This window comes from Centruroides sculpturatus, unplaced genomic scaffold, assembly GCF_000671375.1.
Source record: "Centruroides sculpturatus isolate CEXI.00-Female unplaced genomic scaffold, Cexi_2.0 scaffold424, whole genome shotgun sequence".
NCBI lineage: Eukaryota > Metazoa > Arthropoda > Arachnida > Scorpiones > Buthidae > Centruroides > Centruroides sculpturatus.
This window is the reverse complement of record NW_019384695.1, coordinates 137,567-159,448: the sequence shown is the minus strand read 5'-3', so window position 1 is coordinate 159,448 and position 21,882 is coordinate 137,567. Positions and strand designations below refer to the sequence as shown.

The following is a 21,882-nucleotide window of genomic DNA, read 5'->3' as shown; positions in this document are numbered from 1 at the left end:
TCAGTTTCAGACTTAAAAATAAAAATGGAACATTATGTAATCAATTTTTTACTTACTTCCACTTAGAGAGTGCTTTATAGTTCCTCTTAATATATCATTATCAACTCTGACGGGAACATTTAGTGCATGCATCACAGTTACAATGATATTAATATCTGTGCTAGCAACAGTTTGACCTGTCATTTTCTTTCTTTCTTTTCGTGTAGGACAAAGAGGTCTTTGAGTTTGCATTAATGAAAACAAGCTAAAACCAAGCGTTCTGATAAAAATATAAATAAAAGCCTGAATAAATTATGTAATATAATTAAAATCATAAACAATTATTATTTTTACTGTATTGATGGAACTTCTTCTTCAATTACAACATCTTCCAAAACTCGTTGATGCTGAGCAGCATAAAATCTTTTCAAAACTTGCTCTCTTATCTGTAATTGTTTTGTTTAAAATTAATAAATTTATTTGAAAATTAAAATGAATAATAAAAAGGAGCAAAACAAACAATTCAAAATAATATAATAAAATAAATACTTTTTATACCTGTTTTAATAATTTTGAAGCTTTCTCTCGATGGCTTTCTGGAACACCTTTACTTCCTCTTCTTTCTGGTATTTGATGATGTTCCATTGTCTGAAAAATTTAAATAATTAAATTTTAACAATAAATTTCATTGATGGCTTTGTATAATTTTAAATTTTAAAAATTACTTGTAAAATATCTTTGGGAATTTCATTTTCATATGCAGGTATCATATGATAATTTCTGAATTCCGGTGCTTCACGAGAACGCAGTTGAAGAAGTTGAAATCTTGAATTGTTATTTAACTCTTCTTCAGTTACAAAATCAAATTCTGACTGAAGTGGTTCCAAACGAAAATAATCTATTGAATTTTGATTTGATTTGTTGAAATATAAATTGTAATACTGAAATATAGTAGTAAAAAAAAAATTATTGGAACAAATGAAAATAAGTTTAAATGTAAGATATTTTAATACATCAATAGAAAATTATCATCATCAATCAAAAAATGTAAAATTATATATGCTAATGTATATGTAATATAATTTTAAAGTTTTGTATAAAGTTTAATAGCTTTCAAAACTATTAATCCTCTGCCAAATGTTTGCCAAATGCCAAATGTCAAACTATTAAATAGTCAGACTTATTCTAAAGGGTACCAATCAAATACTAATAAACATTTTTGACACATCCTTTAAACATTTGTTTAGTAAAACAGTAGTTTTGAGAACCATATTAAAAACTAAAGTTAGAAAGATTAATTAATCTCTTTAATTTTAGTTCTTAATATGGTGCCAAGTTTTATCCAGTTTTGCTTGTAATACTTACATAAAATTGCAAAAAAAATTCAGGATAAAATCTTTAAATCAGTAAATTCAAATATATTTTTTAATATGAAAGTTTTAAATTTAATCCACACATCTGTATGTCATTCTCTATCATAAACTGGTTAAACTAAATCTGTATATGTCTTAAAACCTAAAGATTAATGTTTTTAAAGTTTCTTTGCTTCATCAGTATTTCTTTTATTAACTTCTTCAAAGTAAGTTCAATTAATTAATAAATTTACTAAAGATAGGGATTCTACAGAATAATGTAACATTAACCTTTTATGCATCTAAATTATCTTTTATTTGGTTTTCTTTGTATTAATATTCTTTTCTAATAAATTATATATAATAGTAAATGTTATCCATATAGTTCATTATGAAACTTTATATTCTGAAATTTAATATTCCATAAGAACTTTAGATCTTGAACATATATATACATTATAAATTATATCACTAAAATTATTTATTGAGTAAAGAAGCATCTGTTAAAAAGTTATGAATTAATCAATTAATTATAGAACACAAACCAATTTTTTTCATGTTTATAAGAACAAAATATAACACAGCTAAAATTTTGTTTAATTATAAACGTCCTTCTTAATTATCAGAATGTAAAAAGAAAGTTATAATTAAAATTTATTCTATACATAGCTGCAAACAAAGATAATGTAAATCTTTAAATTAAAAAACAGGCCTCCTTTAAATAATCAAAATTTTCATTTAATTAAGTACTTTTGAGAATTAAATCCTTTCATCAGTCATAATCAACATCTTATTTTTTAAAAAAATTTTTAAAAACCAGCTTATAATTTACAATATTTACAATACTGATGTTAAGCAATAAAATAATAAATATCTTAAGTAGAATTATAAGAAAATAGCATATTCTTGAAAAAATCCTTTAAAGAAACAAACTCTACACAAATTTTAGAAGTCCTAATGACCCAATTTTGTTAATAAAATCCAGCTGCACAACTTTCTTATAATGAAAAAAGAGAATATTTAATTAATATGTCTGCTCTTTACATGTTCATTTAATTTGCCTTAATTAAAAATAATGTCAACAATCTGAAGTCAATTTGGATTCCACCTGAATAAACAATTTCTATTAAAAATCAACAATCATAATCTAATGAACAAAAATTCTTTAATTAACAATCTCTGCTACAAAAACTGAGATTATTATAAAAATATTTTCAAAAATAACTTTTCAAATCCATTAGTAAATTTATTTAATGAACTGACATTTAAGCTTTCTGAAAGCCATCTTCAGATTATATTAAGAAAACTTATTCACTAATAGATACAGTATATGTCTTAAAGTTTAATAGAGATTGTTATAGAATTATGAGTTTCAAGTATTAGAATTTTGCAACTAAGAATACAAATATACACAACAATATATAAACATATCATTCATTAACTACTAATTAAAAATGCATAGTATGATAATTAAAGTGTTCTTACTTGCATTGCGTGAAATATACATGAATTAGCTGGATCATTTGGATCAAGATGACACTGTTCAACCCAGTTGCGTAATCCTTGTATACTTGCTAAGCCAGTAGAAATTATTTGCATTAATTTGTCAAATTCATGAAGAGATCTGTTAGTAAAATAAGATGTTTATAGTAAAATTCATTTAAACTTATGAGGAATACGACATCATTTCCTGTTTTCCACCACAATCACAAAGACTTGCGAGGTTGTTTGAAATACAAGTTACATTTCTTCTACTATTCCCATAGCAGATGTGAATAGTATATGAAATGAAATTGCATGACCATTCCAAAATACCTTCAAATCTTTGTGATTGATGGAAAACAGAGAATAGTGTTGTATTCCTTGCAAGTTCAAATAAAGATATTACAGATTATCATCATCCGTATTGAATTTTAATGTAAAATTATATCAAATATGCAAATTGGTTAAATTTTTATATTTAAACATACCTCAATTCAGCTGATGCTTCTTTAGTAATTTTGGGGCCTAAGGATTTTCCTTCTTTATTAATTCCCCATGCTAAACTACATTTTAGTATACCATTTGTTAATAGCCAAGTTGCTTGATCATCTTTTAAATAATGGATGGCAACACCTAAAATTATAATTATGTTTTTAGTGTCTGTTAACTATTTTTAGTAAATAATTCAAAAAAAGCATCAACATTTTGAAATTTTTATCATCATATAATAATATAGCAAGAAATAACAAGTAAAATATGGAAATAATAGTAAAGAAACTAAAAAATTTGAAATCATAACAGATTGACATCAAACAGTTGAACAGATAGCAGAGAAAGTTGGAATTTCATTTGGAAGTTGTCACGCAATCCTAACAAATAATCTGAACATGCACAGAGTATCTGACACATTGGTTCCCAAAATCTCATGAGGATCAGTATCAGTGACCTCATTAACACAGCTGACAAGGATCTGATGCTCCTGCAAAACATCATCACTGGAAATGAAACATAGTGTTTATGATCCTCAAACGAAATATCAATCATCCTGGTAGAAGTCTGCATCATCTCTGAAAAATTCCAATTGGACTGCTCAAAGGATGAAATAATGATGAAAATGTTGTTTTTTTTTTTTTTTTAATTTAAAAGTATAATTTATTACGAGTTTGTTCCACAAGGTGCTATGGTAAACAAGGAGCATTCACTATCTGCAAGTGTTGTAGCATTTCAGAAAAGCAATTTGTGTAAAGCATCCAGAACATTGACAGCTAAGGACTGGGTATTCCTTCTTGACAATATTCTGGTGTACTCTTTGTGTCTTGTTCAAAATTATCTGATTAAAATGGAATAACATTGCTTGACCTTTCATCTTGAAATTTTTATCTTTTCCAAAAGATGGAAGGCACTATTAAAGGGGTAACATTTCCATAATAAAGATGCTGTAAGAGCAGATATTGCAAAAGACAAAAATAAAAAAAAAAAAAGTTTAAACCAATATATTTAGCAATCCTGGAACTTTCTGCACATACTGTAGGTCTCAAGTATTATATGTTTGCTTTATCTAGGAGAGAGTGCAGTATTAAATCTACTTGAGATGAACACATTCAATGAACAAGTTTGATCACTGAAGATAAAAATGTTCAATGGAAGATTAAAAGTAGATGGTGTTCAGTGCTTACAAAGTTTCCTCTAGGATTTTTACTCCTGATGATGTGTAAAAGGCTTGAAAGTAATGTAGCAAACAGTCATAAGACCACCTAATAAAGCTGGAAATGGTAGATTTGTTGAGAATCAATAGATTAAGACATTATAGAGGTAGTTATTAAAATGATTGTTTCAGTTAAAATAAAATTGTGAATTTTTGTGAGAAGAAAAACAACAAATATAGAAATAATGCTTTTATTTCAAGAAAGTGAAAATGTTATTTCACAAATTAATAAACTAGAAATATTTTTATAATGGTATTTATTTTATTTTTAAAACACAAAATTGCTGCTGCTGTTTTTTTTTTTAATATGGTTATTGTAATCACAGAATAATAATTTTCTAGAATGTATTCAGGAAGGTTGTTTTAATACAGATTTAACTAAAATTACATGAAAAGATTTTATTTACAGTTACGCATATTAATTTTATAATAAAATTTTTAGTAAATGCAAATTAAAATTATGACATATAAAATATATTTTATGTGAAAAAATTACCACTTCCAATTCCTGCGTGACGATATGTAATCACTTCTTCTGAACAGAATTCTTGATCCAATAACTGGACATTATTTGTAGTAAGGGACGGATCGGGTAATGGAAGCCATATATCAGCTAAACGTGTGCTTAATACTCCATTTTTCTCAAAAATCTGTAAAAGTTATATACATCATATAAAAAGTTAAGTTATTTTGTAATATAAATTTATAAGTTAACTAAATATTCATAAAAAATTATTATATTACCTCAATTTTTACATTTTGAGGCTTATGCACAATACACAACTTAAATATTTGTCCCCAGGTTGCAGTAAATTCCTGCCCAAGAGATCTGATAAAACAAAACATATATATTGTATACAATAGACTCTTGATTATCTGAATGGAAAAAATGTTATTCCAGTTAATCTGGTACTATTTAAATCCTGTACCTAGTAAATGGAACAGGTAAATTTTCAAATAAATATGAATAGATAATGCATATAACTAATTCACATAATAATAAACATATAACTATTTCATTTGTAATAAACTGACACTTCAGCAAAGTTTATCATTCCTCTTTTCCTGGTTAGCTGCCTGCAAAACAGACAGCTATGATACTTTATGACTCATTTGTAGGCATTTTGGCATATGGATTAATGTGATCCTGAATAATTGAGAGTCTATTTGTATAAATGTAATGAGTTTAGAAATGAAGAATGTACTTTTCAATAAATTCATATTAATTTTGAATTTTGTATTTGTTCAAAGTTTTAAACATAACTTTATAAGAAAAGTAAATCAAAATTTATATAAAATAAGTTACATTTAATTAATTTCTTTTATTAAATTATATTTAAAACTTTAAATAAATAAGAATTATCAAATATGAATTTACTAAAAAGTACATTCCTAAGGTCATCAATTTAATAAATTATAAGGATTAAATTTTACAAAAGAATTTTAATTTTAATTTATTAGTTCATAATACAAATACAGTGGGTGATCAGTTAACGAACAAATCGGATAATAAACACTTTTGTGAAAGATTTTTATGTTCAGACAATGAACACCTCACAGAACACAAGAAGCAGCGACGTAAAATAATGAATACCGATTGGTCTTCCCTTGTCTTCAGGCAACAATTCGAAACTTTTTAGAGCATGGGAGACGTCAACATCAACGCTCAACCCTGTATATACTGATTGGATAGTATTCCTCCAAACTTTGAAACTCTCCCTTGTAATTCCAGCCTTTTATTTTTCTGACAGAAACAATTTTTTTTATAGTATTCACGAGTCTGTCGGGTGGGCACTTGTTAAGTTTTGTATTGGTTTTTATTTTTGAAAGGTGAGAGTGTAATAGCAAAGGTAGAGAGTAGGCAGATATCTGATGTTGCTAGGCAGTATGGCTTGAACAGGTCTACAGTAGGCCACAGTTCAATCTTATCTAAGAAAGATACTATATAATCAAGAAGAATCAAGCAGCTAAAGGAGTAACAAAAATCACATCTGAGAAATAAAGAACACTGAAGAGCTCATAATGAAACCAGTAACTGATCTGACAATAGAAGAATACCAAGAACTCTTGAATGAAAAACACCAAGAAACTTGGCGAGATATGTTTTCTTCTGAAAAAGAGGATTAATGCTGATATCTGCTATTAAACATCTTTTGAAGAAGTGGAATGATGCCAGAACAACGGTCTTAGAATGGCATCCAAACCAGGTTGAGGTTAATAGGCTTAGGGATCTCTACAATTACAATGCTATTAATTACTTCTGAAAAATCCTGAAGAAGAGAGAAAAGCAATCAACATTAGACAGATTCTTTAACCCCCACAAACGAAAAAAACATGACTAATAAAAATGCAAGACTGTGTATATATGTATTTTTATTATTACATATAAATAAACATAGTAAGAAAGTATATATTTTTTTATTTTTGGGGGTCTCCAGAATGAATTAATCAAATTTCCATAAAAACCTATGGTAAATCGATAATCGGTTAACGAACAATTTGGATAGCAAACAAAGTCTTGGAACGGATTATGTTCATCAACCGATCATCCACTGTATTAAAATTAAAATATCAATTTTTTTTCAGTTTTCAACTGTTATAAAATCATCAATTTTTAAAGCAGTATAACAAATAGATTTTTAGTATAAAATCAAGAGTATATCAACATTCAGAATATTTATTTGGATACTTTTTAAATCAGTATATTTTTTATATTTTTGTGCTTTTGACATTTTTATACCATATACAATGAAAGAAGGTAGCATAAAACACATTAAGATATTGACTAATAACTGCTGGAAATGTTGGTTAAAAATTAGAACAAAAAATATATCACAGTAATTTTTCTGTTTAAGAAAAGGATGCCATATTTTTTCTTGTCAAGAAGGACTTAAAATATAAAGATGATTATTTTCTCAAAATACTAAAAATGTAAAATCTTCCTTTATAAAAAATAATATAAAATAAAAACTATCTTTTCCAAAAATAATTTTGTAATATAAATTATGTAATTATTTTTTAAAAAATAATATGAAATAAGAAGAACTTCATTTAAAATAAATTCTGCATGAAAAGAATTTTAAATACTGTAACATTAAATGACACTGTCATTTTTTTCACACAAGTATCTATTTTGTGAAAGGAAAAACACTTTAAAATCCTAATAGATTATTATATCTTTACAAAAAAAATCTGCAAATATATTTAATTAAAAATCACGTTATAAAGTTTAGCTATTAAGAAAATTTTTAAAAATGTATTTAGTTATTTTCTATACCTTTCAGTAGTTTGACAAACTTGTTTATTATTATAAAATATCTTAAAATATATTTTTCTTTTTGAAACTTCATTTCTTCTTGCTTGTTCTAATCTGAAAGTGAATTAATATTTTAATGACTTATTTCGTTTCTATTTTTAAGAGCAAATCATTAATTAATTAACCAAATAAAATACTGCTTAAAATATCATTGTTTCCCATTCTTCACCCAAGCTTGCCAAATATTTAAAATTTTTTTAAAACTATACATTCTATTTTTAGAAAATCTTTAAACATATGAAATAATCAATACAGATATTAGTTAGTTAACTTATTAAATAATATTTTAAAATATTAGAGAACATAGAATTTATTCCAAGAGTGACATGTTCTTTTTATTGTAACTTTTGCAATATTAAAAAAGAAATATTATAGCATACTGAATAATACAACTCAAGATAAAAAAGAACATAACTTCCTGTAACAAAGAGGAGAAAAAATACTAACAAGTGTTAGTTACATGCCTACTCTTGCTGTATTATACAAAAATATTTTCAAAAATTTAAATGAATAAATGTTGTATATGTAATTCTTTAATATGTAGATACAAATATGTTTTAGAAATAAATAATCGATGTTAATATTTGTTACTTTTTGATATTAATAGTGAAAATTAATCATGCATGTTTATTTCTAAAAACCCTTTTTTTCATTGTTTAAAAACTTAAACAATGAAAATAGCTGACTCTATATTTTTATAATAAATTGCTTCTTACAAGATATACAATTACAAATAAATTCAGTATATTCAATAGTTGTAATAATGAAATAAATAATTTCATATGTCCATACTTATCTAAATAATACAGAATAAAATAAAATTGTATCTAGGAAATAAATACATTTGTTGTAAAAATATTATGAGTATGTTTAAATTATTCTAAATATTAATGCTATTATTTTCAATAATAATATTTATTTCTTTAGGAGAGGTTATATTTTTATAATTTGGTCTTAATAATATTAAAATATTTCAAAATAATGAAAAATTTAGTTTCAATAATACATATTTTATTCTAAACAAATATAATTTGAAAAAATAAATCATAAATATCTTAAGATGTTCACGTACTTTGAACAATTAGATGCTGATGTAACTATTCCACTATTAGTTATTTCTGGAAACAATTTAGGCTCACCTATACATTTAATAAAATATATATAAATTTTAATAAAATGTTGTAATTTATAAATTAGTTTCAATCAGAATTTTGAAAAAATAGACCTGGTTTTCTTCGTATTTCTAATGCATTTTGCGTAATTATTTCTAATGTCCTTTCTTCATCAAATTTACTCGGAGGTTGAGGTTTGGGCATATCTTCTAGAGAAATTATTTCTTCAGTTTTTGACGGTATTTCTGATTCTTCATTCTTGCTATCTGTAGCTAATTCTTCTTCTGTATTCTGTCTGCTTAACTTCTTTTTTAATTTCTTACTTTGAAGAGCTTGTTTCTATTATGAGTAAGAAATATAATAAAAATTAACTATCAAATATTAATATTTAGGTTCTTGTTTTAAGTTTTAATTCCAAAATAATGATAAGTGTAATAATCAAACTAAACTGATAATTTATTATTCACGAGAAGTTTTAGTGTAATAATGTAATAATCAAAAGCACTAATATTTTAAGGTTACCAAAACTATAACATTTTCAGTCTAACTTTATCATTATTCACCTTCTGTTTGTGTAGCTTCTTCCATTTTTCTAATTTTGTTTGATACTCTTTCAATTCTTGTTTGTAATTAATATTGAACATCAATTTCTCTTCTTCTAATTCTTCTTCAATTTCTTTATTCCACATTTTCTGATCATCATCTAAGTCAATATATTCTCTATGAAAATGGTATTTAATAATAANTAGAACACAAACCAATTTTTTTCATGTTTATAAGAACAAAATATAACACAGCTAAAATTTTGTTTAATTATAAACGTCCTTCTTAATTATCAGAATGTAAAAAGAAAGTTATAATTAAAATTTATTCTATACATAGCTGCAAACAAAGATAATGTAAATCTTTAAATTAAAAAACAGGCCTCCTTTAAATAATCAAAATTTTCATTTAATTAAGTACTTTTGAGAATTAAATCCTTTCATCAGTCATAATCAACATCTTATTTTTTAAAAAAATTTTTAAAAACCAGCTTATAATTTACAATATTTACAATACTGATGTTAAGCAATAAAATAATAAATATCTTAAGTAGAATTATAAGAAAATAGCATATTCTTGAAAAAATCCTTTAAAGAAACAAACTCTACACAAATTTTAGAAGTCCTAATGACCCAATTTTGTTAATAAAATCCAGCTGCACAACTTTCTTATAATGAAAAAAGAGAATATTTAATTAATATGTCTGCTCTTTACATGTTCATTTAATTTGCCTTAATTAAAAATAATGTCAACAATCTGAAGTCAATTTGGATTCCACCTGAATAAACAATTTCTATTAAAAATCAACAATCATAATCTAATGAACAAAAATTCTTTAATTAACAATCTCTGCTACAAAAACTGAGATTATTATAAAAATATTTTCAAAAATAACTTTTCAAATCCATTAGTAAATTTATTTAATGAACTGACATTTAAGCTTTCTGAAAGCCATCTTCAGATTATATTAAGAAAACTTATTCACTAATAGATACAGTATATGTCTTAAAGTTTAATAGAGATTGTTATAGAATTATGAGTTTCAAGTATTAGAATTTTGCAACTAAGAATACAAATATACACAACAATATATAAACATATCATTCATTAACTACTAATTAAAAATGCATAGTATGATAATTAAAGTGTTCTTACTTGCATTGCGTGAAATATACATGAATTAGCTGGATCATTTGGATCAAGATGACACTGTTCAACCCAGTTGCGTAATCCTTGTATACTTGCTAAGCCAGTAGAAATTATTTGCATTAATTTGTCAAATTCATGAAGAGATCTGTTAGTAAAATAAGACGTTTATAGTAAAATTCATTTAAACTTATGAGGAATACGACATCATTTCCTGTTTTCCACCACAATCACAAAGACTTGCGAGGTTGTTTGAAATACAAGTTACATTTCTTCTACTATTCCCATAGCAGATGTGAATAGTATATGAAATGAAATTGCATGACCATTCCAAAATACCTTCAAATCTTTGTGATTGATGGAAAACAGAGAATAGTGTTGTATTCCTTGCAAGTTCAAATAAAGATATTACAGATTATCATCATCCGTATTGAATTTTAATGTAAAATTATATCAAATATGCAAATTGGTTAAATTTTTATATTTAAACATACCTCAATTCAGCTGATGCTTCTTTAGTAATTTTGGGGCCTAAGGATTTTCCTTCTTTATTAATTCCCCATGCTAAACTACATTTTAGTATACCATTTGTTAATAGCCAAGTTGCTTGATCATCTTTTAAATAATGGATGGCAACACCTAAAATTATAATTATGTTTTTAGTGTCTGTTAACTATTTTTAGTAAATAATTCAAAAAAAGCATCAACATTTTGAAATTTTTATCATCATATAATAATATAGCAAGAAATAACAAGTAAAATATGGAAATAATAGTAAAGAAACTAAAAAATTTGAAATCATAACAGATTGACATCAAACAGTTGAACAGATAGCAGAGAAAGTTGGAATTTCATTTGGAAGTTGTCACGCAATCCTAACAAATAATCTGAACATGCACAGAGTATCTGACACATTGGTTCCCAAAATCTCATGAGGATCAGTATCAGTGACCTCATTAACACAGCTGACAAGGATCTGATGCTCCTGCAAAACATCATCACTGGAAATGAAACATAGTGTTTATGATCCTCAAACGAAATATCAATCATCCTGGTAGAAGTCTGCATCATCTCTGAAAAATTCCAATTGGACTGCTCAAAGGATGAAATAATGATGAAAATGTTGTTTTTTTTTTTTTTTTAATTTAAAAGTATAATTTATTACGAGTTTGTTCCACAAGGTGCTATGGTAAACAAGGAGCATTCACTATCTGCAAGTGTTGTAGCATTTCAGAAAAGCAATTTGTGTAAAGCATCCAGAACATTGACAGCTAAGGACTGGGTATTCCTTCTTGACAATATTCTGGTGTACTCTTTGTGTCTTGTTCAAAATTATCTGATTAAAATGGAATAACATTGCTTGACCTTTCATCTTGAAATTTTTATCTTTTCCAAAAGATGGAAGGCACTATTAAAGGGGTAACATTTCCATAATAAAGATGCTGTAAGAGCAGATATTGCAAAAGACAAAAATAAAAAAAAAAAAAAGGTTTAAACCAATATATTTAGCAATCCTGGAACTTTCTGCACATACTGTAGGTCTCAAGTATTATATGTTTGCTTTATCTAGGAGAGAGTGCAGTATTAAATCTACTTGAGATGAACACATTCAATGAACAAGTTTGATCACTGAAGATAAAAATGTTCAATGGAAGATTAAAAGTAGATGGTGTTCAGTGCTTACAAAGTTTCCTCTAGGATTTTTACTCCTGATGATGTGTAAAAGGCTTGAAAGTAATGTAGCAAACAGTCATAAGACCACCTAATAAAGCTGGAAATGGTAGATTTGTTGAGAATCAATAGATTAAGACATTATATAGGTAGTTATTAAAATGATTGTTTCAGTTAAAATAAAATTGTGAATTTTTGTGAGAAGAAAAACAACAAATATAGAAATAATGCTTTTATTTCAAGAAAGTGAAAATGTTATTTCACAAATTAATAAACTAGAAATATTTTTATAATGGTATTTATTTTATTTTTAAAACACAAAATTGCTGCTGCTGTTTTTTTTTTTAATATGGTTATTGTAATCACAGAATAATAATTTTCTAGAATGTATTCAGGAAGGTTGTTTTAATACAGATTTAACTAAAATTACATGAAAAGATTTTATTTACAGTTACGCATATTAATTTTATAATAAAATTTTTAGTAAATGCAAATTAAAATTATGACATATAAAATATATTTTATGTGAAAAAATTACCACTTCCAATTCCTGCGTGACGATATGTAATCACTTCTTCTGAACAGAATTCTTGATCCAATAACTGAACATTATTTGTAGTAAGGGACGGATCGGGTAATGGAAGCCATATATCAGCTAAACGTGTGCTTAATACTCCATTTTTCTCAAAAATCTGTAAAAGTTATATACATCATATAAAAAGTTAAGTTATTTTGTAATATAAATTTATAAGTTAACTAAATATTCATAAAAAATTATTATATTACCTCAATTTTTACATTTTGAGGCTTATGCACAATACACAACNACTAATAAAAATGCAAGACTGTGTATATATGTATTTTTATTATTACATATAAATAAACATAGTAAGAAAGTATATATTTTTTTATTTTTGGGGGTCTCCAGAATGAATTAATCAAATTTCCATAAAAACCTATGGTAAATCGATAATCGGTTAACGAACAATTTGGATAGCAAACAAAGTCTTGGAACGGATTATGTTCATCAACCGATCATCCACTGTATTAAAATTAAAATATCAATTTTTTTTCAGTTTTCAACTGTTATAAAATCATCAATTTTTAAAGCAGTATAACAAATAGATTTTTAGTATAAAATCAAGAGTATATCAACATTCAGAATATTTATTTGGATACTTTTTAAATCAGTATATTTTTTATATTTTTGTGCTTTTGACATTTTTATACCATATACAATGAAAGAAGGTAGCATAAAACACATTAAGATATTGACTAATAACTGCTGGAAATGTTGGTTAAAAATTAGAACAAAAAATATATCACAGTAATTTTTCTGTTTAAGAAAAGGATGCCATATTTTTTCTTGTCAAGAAGGACTTAAAATATAAAGATGATTATTTTCTCAAAATACTAAAAATGTAAAATCTTCCTTTATAAAAAATAATATAAAATAAAAACTATCTTTTCCAAAAATAATTTTGTAATATAAATTTATAAGTTAACTAAATATTCATAAAAAATTATTATATTACCTCAATTTTTACATTTTGAGGCTTATGCACAATACACAACTTAAATATTTGTCCCCAGGTTGCAGTAAATTCCTGCCCAAGAGATCTGATAAAACAAAACATATATATTGTATACAATAGACTCTTGATTATCTGAATGGAAAAAATGTTATTCCAGTTAATCTGGTACTATTTAAATCCTGTACCTAGTAAATGGAACAGGTAAATTTTCAAATAAATATGAATAGATAATGCATATAACTAATTCACATAATAATAAACATATAACTATTTCATTTGTAATAAACTGACACTTCAGCAAAGTTTATCATTCCTCTTTTCCTGGTTAGCTGCCTGCAAAACAGACAGCTATGATACTTTATGACTCATTTGTAGGCATTTTGGCATATGGATTAATGTGATCCTGAATAATTGAGAGTCTATTTGTATAAATGTAATGAGTTTAGAAATGAAGAATGTACTTTTCAATAAATTCATATTAATTTTGAATTTTGTATTTGTTCAAAGTTTTAAACATAACTTTATAAGAAAAGTAAATCAAAATTTATATAAAATAAGTTACATTTAATTAATTTCTTTTATTAAATTATATTTAAAACTTTAAATAAATAAGAATTATCAAATATGAATTTACTAAAAAGTACATTCCTAAGGTCATCAATTTAATAAATTATAAGGATTAAATTTTACAAAAGAATTTTAATTTTAATTTATTAGTTCATAATACAAATACAGTGGGTGATCAGTTAACGAACAAATCGGATAATAAACACTTTTGTGAAAGATTTTTATGTTCAGACAATGAACACCTCACAGAACACAAGAAGCAGCGACGTAAAATAATGAATACCGATTGGTCTTCCCTTGTCTTCAGGCAACAATTCGAAACTTTTTAGAGCATGGGAGACGTCAACATCAACGCTCAACCCTGTATATACTGATTGGATAGTATTCCTCCAAACTTTGAAACTCTCCCTTGTAATTCCAGCCTTTTATTTTTCTGACAGAAACAATTTTTTTTATAGTATTCACGAGTCTGTCGGGTGGGCACTTGTTAAGTTTTGTATTGGTTTTTATTTTTGAAAGGTGAGAGTGTAATAGCAAAGGTAGAGAGTAGGCAGATATCTGATGTTGCTAGGCAGTATGGCTTGAACAGGTCTACAGTAGGCCACAGTTCAATCTTATCTAAGAAAGATACTATATAATCAAGAAGAATCAAGCAGCTAAAGGAGTAACAAAAATCACATCTGAGAAATAAAGAACACTGAAGAGCTCATAATGAAACCAGTAACTGATCTGACAATAGAAGAATACCAAGAACTCTTGAATGAAAAACACCAAGAAACTTGGCGAGATATGTTTTCTTCTGAAAAAGAGGATTAATGCTGATATCTGCTATTAAACATCTTTTGAAGAAGTGGAATGATGCCAGAACAACGGTCTTAGAATGGCATCCAAACCAGGTTGAGGTTAATAGGCTTAGGGATCTCTACAATTACAATGCTATTAATTACTTCTGAAAAATCCTGAAGAAGAGAGAAAAGCAATCAACATTAGACAGATTCTTTAACCCCCACAAACGAAAAAAACATGACTAATAAAAATGCAAGACTGTGTATATATGTATTTTTATTATTACATATAAATAAACATAGTAAGAAAGTATATATTTTTTTATTTTTGGGGGTCTCCAGAATGAATTAATCAAATTTCCATAAAAACCTATGGTAAATCGATAATCGGTTAACGAACAATTTGGATAGCAAACAAAGTCTTGGAACGGATTATGTTCATCAACCGATCATCCACTGTATTAAAATTAAAATATCAATTTTTTTTCAGTTTTCAACTGTTATAAAATCATCAATTTTTAAAGCAGTATAACAAATAGATTTTTAGTATAAAATCAAGAGTATATCAACATTCAGAATATTTATTTGGATACTTTTTAAATCAGTATATTTTTTATATTTTTGTGCTTTTGACATTTTTATACCATATACAATGAAAGAAGGTAGCATAAAACACATTAAGATATTGACTAATAACTGCTGGAAATGTTGGTTAAAAATTAGAACAAAAAATATATCACAGTAATTTTTCTGTTTAAGAAAAGGATGCCATATTTTTTCTTGTCAAGAAGGACTTAAAATATAAAGATGATTATTTTCTCAAAATACTAAAAATGTAAAATCTTCCTTTATAAAAAATAATATAAAATAAAAACTATCTTTTCCAAAAATAATTTTGTAATATAAATTATGTAATTATTTTTTAAAAAATAATATGAAATAAGAAGAACTTCATTTAAAATAAATTCTGCATGAAAAGAATTTTAAATACTGTAACATTAAATGACACTGTCATTTTTTTCACACAAGTATCTATTTTGTGAAAGGAAAAACACTTTAAAATCCTAATAGATTATTATATCTTTACAAAAAAAATCTGCAAATATATTTAATTAAAAATCACGTTATAAAGTTTAGCTATTAAGAAAATTTTTAAAAATGTATTTAGTTATTTTCTATACCTTTCAGTAGTTTGACAAACTTGTTTATTATTATAAAATATCTTAAAATATATTTTTCTTTTTGAAACTTCATTTCTTCTTGCTTGTTCTAATCTGAAAGTGAATTAATATTTTAATGACTTATTTCGTTTCTATTTTTAAGAGCAAATCATTAATTAATTAACCAAATAAAATACTGCTTAAAATATCATTGTTTCCCATTCTTCACCCAAGCTTGCCAAATATTTAAAATTTTTTTAAAACTATACATTCTATTTTTAGAAAATCTTTAAACATATGAAATAATCAATACAGATATTAGTTAGTTAACTTATTAAATAATATTTTAAAATATTAGAGAACATAGAATTTATTCCAAGAGTGACATGTTCTTTTTATTGTAACTTTTGCAATATTAAAAAAGAAATATTATAGCATACTGAATAATACAACTCAAGATAAAAAAGAACATAACTTCCTGTAACAAAGAGGAGAAAAAATACTAACAAGTGTTAGTTACATGCCTACTCTTGCTGTATTATACAAAAATATTTTCAAAAATTTAAATGAATAAATGTTGTATATGTAATTCTTTAATATGTAGATACAAATATGTTTTAGAAATAAATAATCGATGTTAATATTTGTTACTTTTTGATATTAATAGTGAAAATTAATCATGCATGTTTATTTCTAAAAACCCTTTTTTTCATTGTTTAAAAACTTAAACAATGAAAATAGCTGACTCTATATTTTTATAATAAATTGCTTCTTACAAGATATACAATTACAAATAAATTCAGTATATTCAATAGTTGTAATAATGAAATAAATAATTTCATATGTCCATACTTATCTAAATAATACAGAATAAAATAAAATTGTATCTAGGAAATAAATACATTTGTTGTAAAAATATTATGAGTATGTTTAAATTATTCTAAATATTAATGCTATTATTTTCAATAATAATATTTATTTCTTTAGGAGAGGTTATATTTTTATAATTTGGTCTTAATAATATTAAAATATTTCAAAATAATGAAAAATTTAGTTTCAATAATACATATTTTATTCTAAACAAATATAATTTGAAAAAATAAATCATAAATATCTTAAGATGTTCACGTACTTTGAACAATTAGATGCTGATGTAACTATTCCACTATTAGTTATTTCTGGAAACAATTTAGGCTCACCTATACATTTAATAAAATATATATAAATTTTAATAAAATGTTGTAATTTATAAATTAGTTTCAATCAGAATTTTGAAAAAATAGACCTGGTTTTCTTCGTATTTCTAATGCATTTTGCGTAATTATTTCTAATGTCCTTTCTTCATCAAATTTACTCGGAGGTTGAGGTTTGGGCATATCTTCTAGAGAAATTATTTCTTCAGTTTTTGACGGTATTTCTGATTCTTCATTCTTGCTATCTGTAGCTAATTCTTCTTCTGTATTCTGTCTGCTTAACTTCTTTTTTAATTTCTTACTTTGAAGAGCTTGTTTCTATTATGAGTAAGAAATATAATAAAAATTAACTATCAAATATTAATATTTAGGTTCTTGTTTTAAGTTTTAATTCCAAAATAATGATAAGTGTAATAATCAAACTAAACTGATAATTTATTATTCACGAGAAGTTTTAGTGTAATAATGTAATAATCAAAAGCACTAATATTTTAAGGTTACCAAAACTATAACATTTTCAGTCTAACTTTATCATTATTCACCTTCTGTTTGTGTAGCTTCTTCCATTTTTCTAATTTTGTTTGATACTCTTTCAATTCTTGTTTGTAATTAATATTGAACATCAATTTCTCTTCTTCTAATTCTTCTTCAATTTCTTTATTCCACATTTTCTGATCATCATCTAAGTCAATATATTCTCTATGAAAATGGTATTTAATAATAATAAATTAGAAATAAATTTATTATAACTTTTATAATTAAAAAAAAAACTTAATATATTTTATTCTTACTCATGAATAGTCAGTTCTACAGGACTACTTGCATATTTTTGTGTTTCTCTCAGATTTTGTATTTCTTCCCAGAGACTTTTAATAGCAATTAACAGTCGTTTATTTTCCACATCTCTTGCGTCTCTTAACTTTCGAATCTGCCTATCAAAAATATTTTCAAACATGTTTTTAATAATTTCCTTAATTAAATGACATTAAATAATATAAATAAATAATAATTTTTAACGTTAAAAACTATTTCTTATATACATAATTACAATTCCTTAATTTCAAATTACACACTAATGTCAAATTATACAGAAGAATCCCATTTTAATGTTTTTCAACTTAACATTAACCCTGATTACACATTTAATTTTAATTGTTCTTGCCTCTCTTCCTCCATAAAAACAAAATTTAAACTTCAATTTAGTATTTTTCAGTTTTATTTTAAACTTTAATTTTAAGGAGCAAATTTTTTAACTACACACTTAGAAGTGATTTCAATTTAATGTACATAGGATAAAAGGGTGCTTTCTGTGTCTTAATTTTTCTTGCTGCACTATCATGCAACTTGCAAGCAAAAAAGAGACAGAATTAATGACTAATTTTGCATTACATGATACTATATAATGAATATCAATAATTGTAACTTTATTTTTAACCCTTTCTGCCCCATGGGCACCAAAAAGGTCTTTTTTATCAAACCCATTAAGTGTTTGGCCAGGCCCACAATAAGTGACCAGATGGTGTGGAATGGGACCTGACATATTCAGACAGATCAACATCTAAAAAATTACTGTTATTTTTTCAAATATCTGGATTTGATTCCATAAACCTACAGTGATAGACTGCCACCTTACTGTTAATCATCTGGCCATCAATAATTGATATTATTGCATTCTTATATTAATGTTTATAAATGTAATCAAACTATAATAAAATTGCACAATAAAAACTCTATTGCATATACAGTGGGTGATCGGTTAACGAACAGATCGGATAACGAACAAATCGGACAACGAACACTTTCGCGAAAGATTTTTATGATCGGACAACGAACATATGTTCGGATAACGAACACTTCACTGAACAAACACAAGAAGCAACGTAAAATAACGAATACCGATTGGTCTTCCTTTGTCTTCAGGCAACAATTCGAAACTTTTCGAAGCGCGGGAGACGTCGACATCGACGTTCTACCCAGTATATACTGATCGGATAGTATTCCCCCGAACTTTGAAACTCTCCCTTGTAATTCCAGCCTTTTGTATTTCTGACAGAAACAATTCTTTTACGTTTTCTTCTGAAAATGCGGATTTATGCCGATATCTGCTATTAAAGATCTTTTGAAGAAGTAGGAGGATGTCAGAACAACGGTCTTAAAATGGCATCCAAACCAAGTTGAGGTTAATAGGCCTAGGGATCTCTACAATTACAATGCTATTAATTACTTCTGAAAAATCATGAATAAGACAGAAAAGCAATTGACATTGGATAGATTCTTTAACCCCCACAAACAGAAAAAACATGACTAATAAAAATGCAAGACCGTGTATATATGTATTTTTATTATTACATATGAATAAACGTAGTAAAAAAGTATATACTTTTTTTATTTTTGGGGGTCTCCAGAACAAATTAATCAAATTCCCATAGAAACCTATGTTAAATCGATAATCGGTTAACAAACAATTCGGATAGCGAACAAAGTCTTGGAATGGATTATGTTCGTTAACCGATCACCCACTGTACTTTATTATTAACATTATTGTTGCTATCATGCCATTCATTTTCATAATCTGGTATAATATGAATTTAAAGATGTTACCATTAAATTTTTATATGAGAGAAATAACAGAAGAGATTATTATATAGAAATATTAATTTCATTCATCACAATTGATTTTTATTGTCAATTCCTAAAACTTCTATTCTAAGTTTATCTCAATTTTAGGCTGATATCTGCTGTTCCCTGGAAAAAGATTAAATAGGGTTTCTGCTGCATTTTCTTTCAGAATGCTTTGTTTTGAATAAAAATTTTTAAACACTTACAAATCCAACACAAATTTTTCTGTAAAATAATAAAATTTGAATTTTTTTTAAAAGATTTAAGTTTAAGAGACTTAAAATTATTAAATAAACATTATTATTTGAAATAATAATTCAAATAAATATTAGTATAAAATTAGTTTAATATATGATACAAGTATACAAAAATTTCATCAATGTAAGAATTTATAATGATATGCTAAGATAGTATTGATATTTAATTCAATAAAATATACAGAATATGTAAGATATAAATTATTTTGTTTTATATTATACAGCTTTTCATTCTATACTTATTTCAGCAATGCTAAATGATATTTTTATTCAAAAACAAAAATTTTTAATATAGAGACTTTCAATAAGTTAAACTTCCTAAACTCAAATTTTATTTTTGTCCTGACTTAAAACTCCTACAGATTCTGTGTATTCTATAAGTGAAAATATTGATATTATATTTTGCTAACTCAAAAATTTATAATCCAAAGACTCTATTTTATGCATAACAACAACACAAAGCCCAAACAGTATACATACTAAATCTCCAAACAATCGCCTAAATATCGGGCTATTATATGGCTACTTAAATGATTAGAAATAAAGCAATTTGTCATAATTCCATAATTTTATTCCAGAAGGTTCTAAATTTAATTTAATTATTTATTTAATTTTAATTATTAATTTACTTACGAGATGGCGCCTAACGCCTACCTCTTATGACAAATTGCTTTATTTCTAATAATTTAAGTAGCCATATAATAGCCCGATATTTAGGCGATCATTTGGAGATCTATTTTATGCTTAATTTTGTATGCTTTCTTTTACATTTTCAAAATGATGGACAATATTATCACAAAGTTAATCACCACTAGCACCATAATATTTTTTTGAAACAGAAAATATTGCATAAATGTAATGTTTTCTGCTGCAAAAAAAATTTTGTGATCTTTTGTGATTTTAAACTATATCTGCATATAATATCTACTATTTAAAAAAACAGTAATTATAGTGTTTTGTCATTTTATTATCCTTATATATTTATATAAATTATAGCAACTAGTTTAGAAAAATTTAGACTTATAATCATAATCCTTTTATTCCAATGATGTTCTATTGAATATTTAATGTAAGAAATTTTAGAAGAGTAATTATTTTTACTACATTTTTTTAAAACTATTCTAAATTTCAATTGTGTACTTATCGTAATATAAATTACAATTATAAATTGATTAGAGAAAAAGATTTTATACTTAATATCTTCTTGATAATGGCATAATCGTTCCTCTCTTTCTTCTGAAATTCTGTTATCTTCATCTTGTTTATTCATTTGTTTTAATTGGTTTACTGCAGATCTTAATGCTTGTAACTAAAAAAAATTACTCATATATTTATTATAGTAAATTAATTCATTTTTATAATAAATTGTTAAATATAAAAAATGACAAAACATATTAATTTAAACATAATAATTAAAAAACATTATAAGAATAATTTATAAAATATCAAAATACAAATAC

At 25.3% G+C, this 21,882-nt stretch overlaps 1 protein-coding gene across 1 annotated transcript in view; it reads right to left on the bottom strand.

Annotated features, from left to right (window-relative positions):
• LOC111627413 (coiled-coil and C2 domain-containing protein 2A-like) overlaps positions 1 to 21,882 on the bottom strand; it is a 50,083-nt gene that overhangs the window by 11,658 nt on the left and 16,543 nt on the right. Inside the window, exons 5-26 of the mRNA XM_023370981.1 lie at positions 21,616 to 21,731; positions 18,338 to 18,478; positions 18,089 to 18,245; positions 17,639 to 17,864; positions 17,486 to 17,552; positions 16,375 to 16,467; positions 13,842 to 13,926; positions 12,845 to 12,998; positions 11,130 to 11,274; positions 10,634 to 10,783; positions 9,510 to 9,666; positions 9,060 to 9,285; positions 8,907 to 8,973; positions 7,796 to 7,888; positions 5,263 to 5,347; positions 5,015 to 5,168; positions 3,302 to 3,446; positions 2,817 to 2,955; positions 705 to 920; positions 538 to 627; positions 334 to 425; positions 57 to 259 (exon numbers count right to left, since the gene is read on the bottom strand). Of these exons, the coding sequence (XP_023226749.1) occupies positions 57 to 259; positions 334 to 425; positions 538 to 627; positions 705 to 920; positions 2,817 to 2,955; positions 3,302 to 3,446; positions 5,015 to 5,168; positions 5,263 to 5,347; positions 7,796 to 7,888; positions 8,907 to 8,973; positions 9,060 to 9,285; positions 9,510 to 9,666; positions 10,634 to 10,783; positions 11,130 to 11,274; positions 12,845 to 12,998; positions 13,842 to 13,926; positions 16,375 to 16,467; positions 17,486 to 17,552; positions 17,639 to 17,864; positions 18,089 to 18,245; positions 18,338 to 18,478; positions 21,616 to 21,731 (3,001 nt within the window). The remainder of the gene's footprint in view (positions 1 to 56; positions 260 to 333; positions 426 to 537; positions 628 to 704; positions 921 to 2,816; positions 2,956 to 3,301; positions 3,447 to 5,014; positions 5,169 to 5,262; positions 5,348 to 7,795; positions 7,889 to 8,906; positions 8,974 to 9,059; positions 9,286 to 9,509; positions 9,667 to 10,633; positions 10,784 to 11,129; positions 11,275 to 12,844; positions 12,999 to 13,841; positions 13,927 to 16,374; positions 16,468 to 17,485; positions 17,553 to 17,638; positions 17,865 to 18,088; positions 18,246 to 18,337; positions 18,479 to 21,615; positions 21,732 to 21,882) is intronic.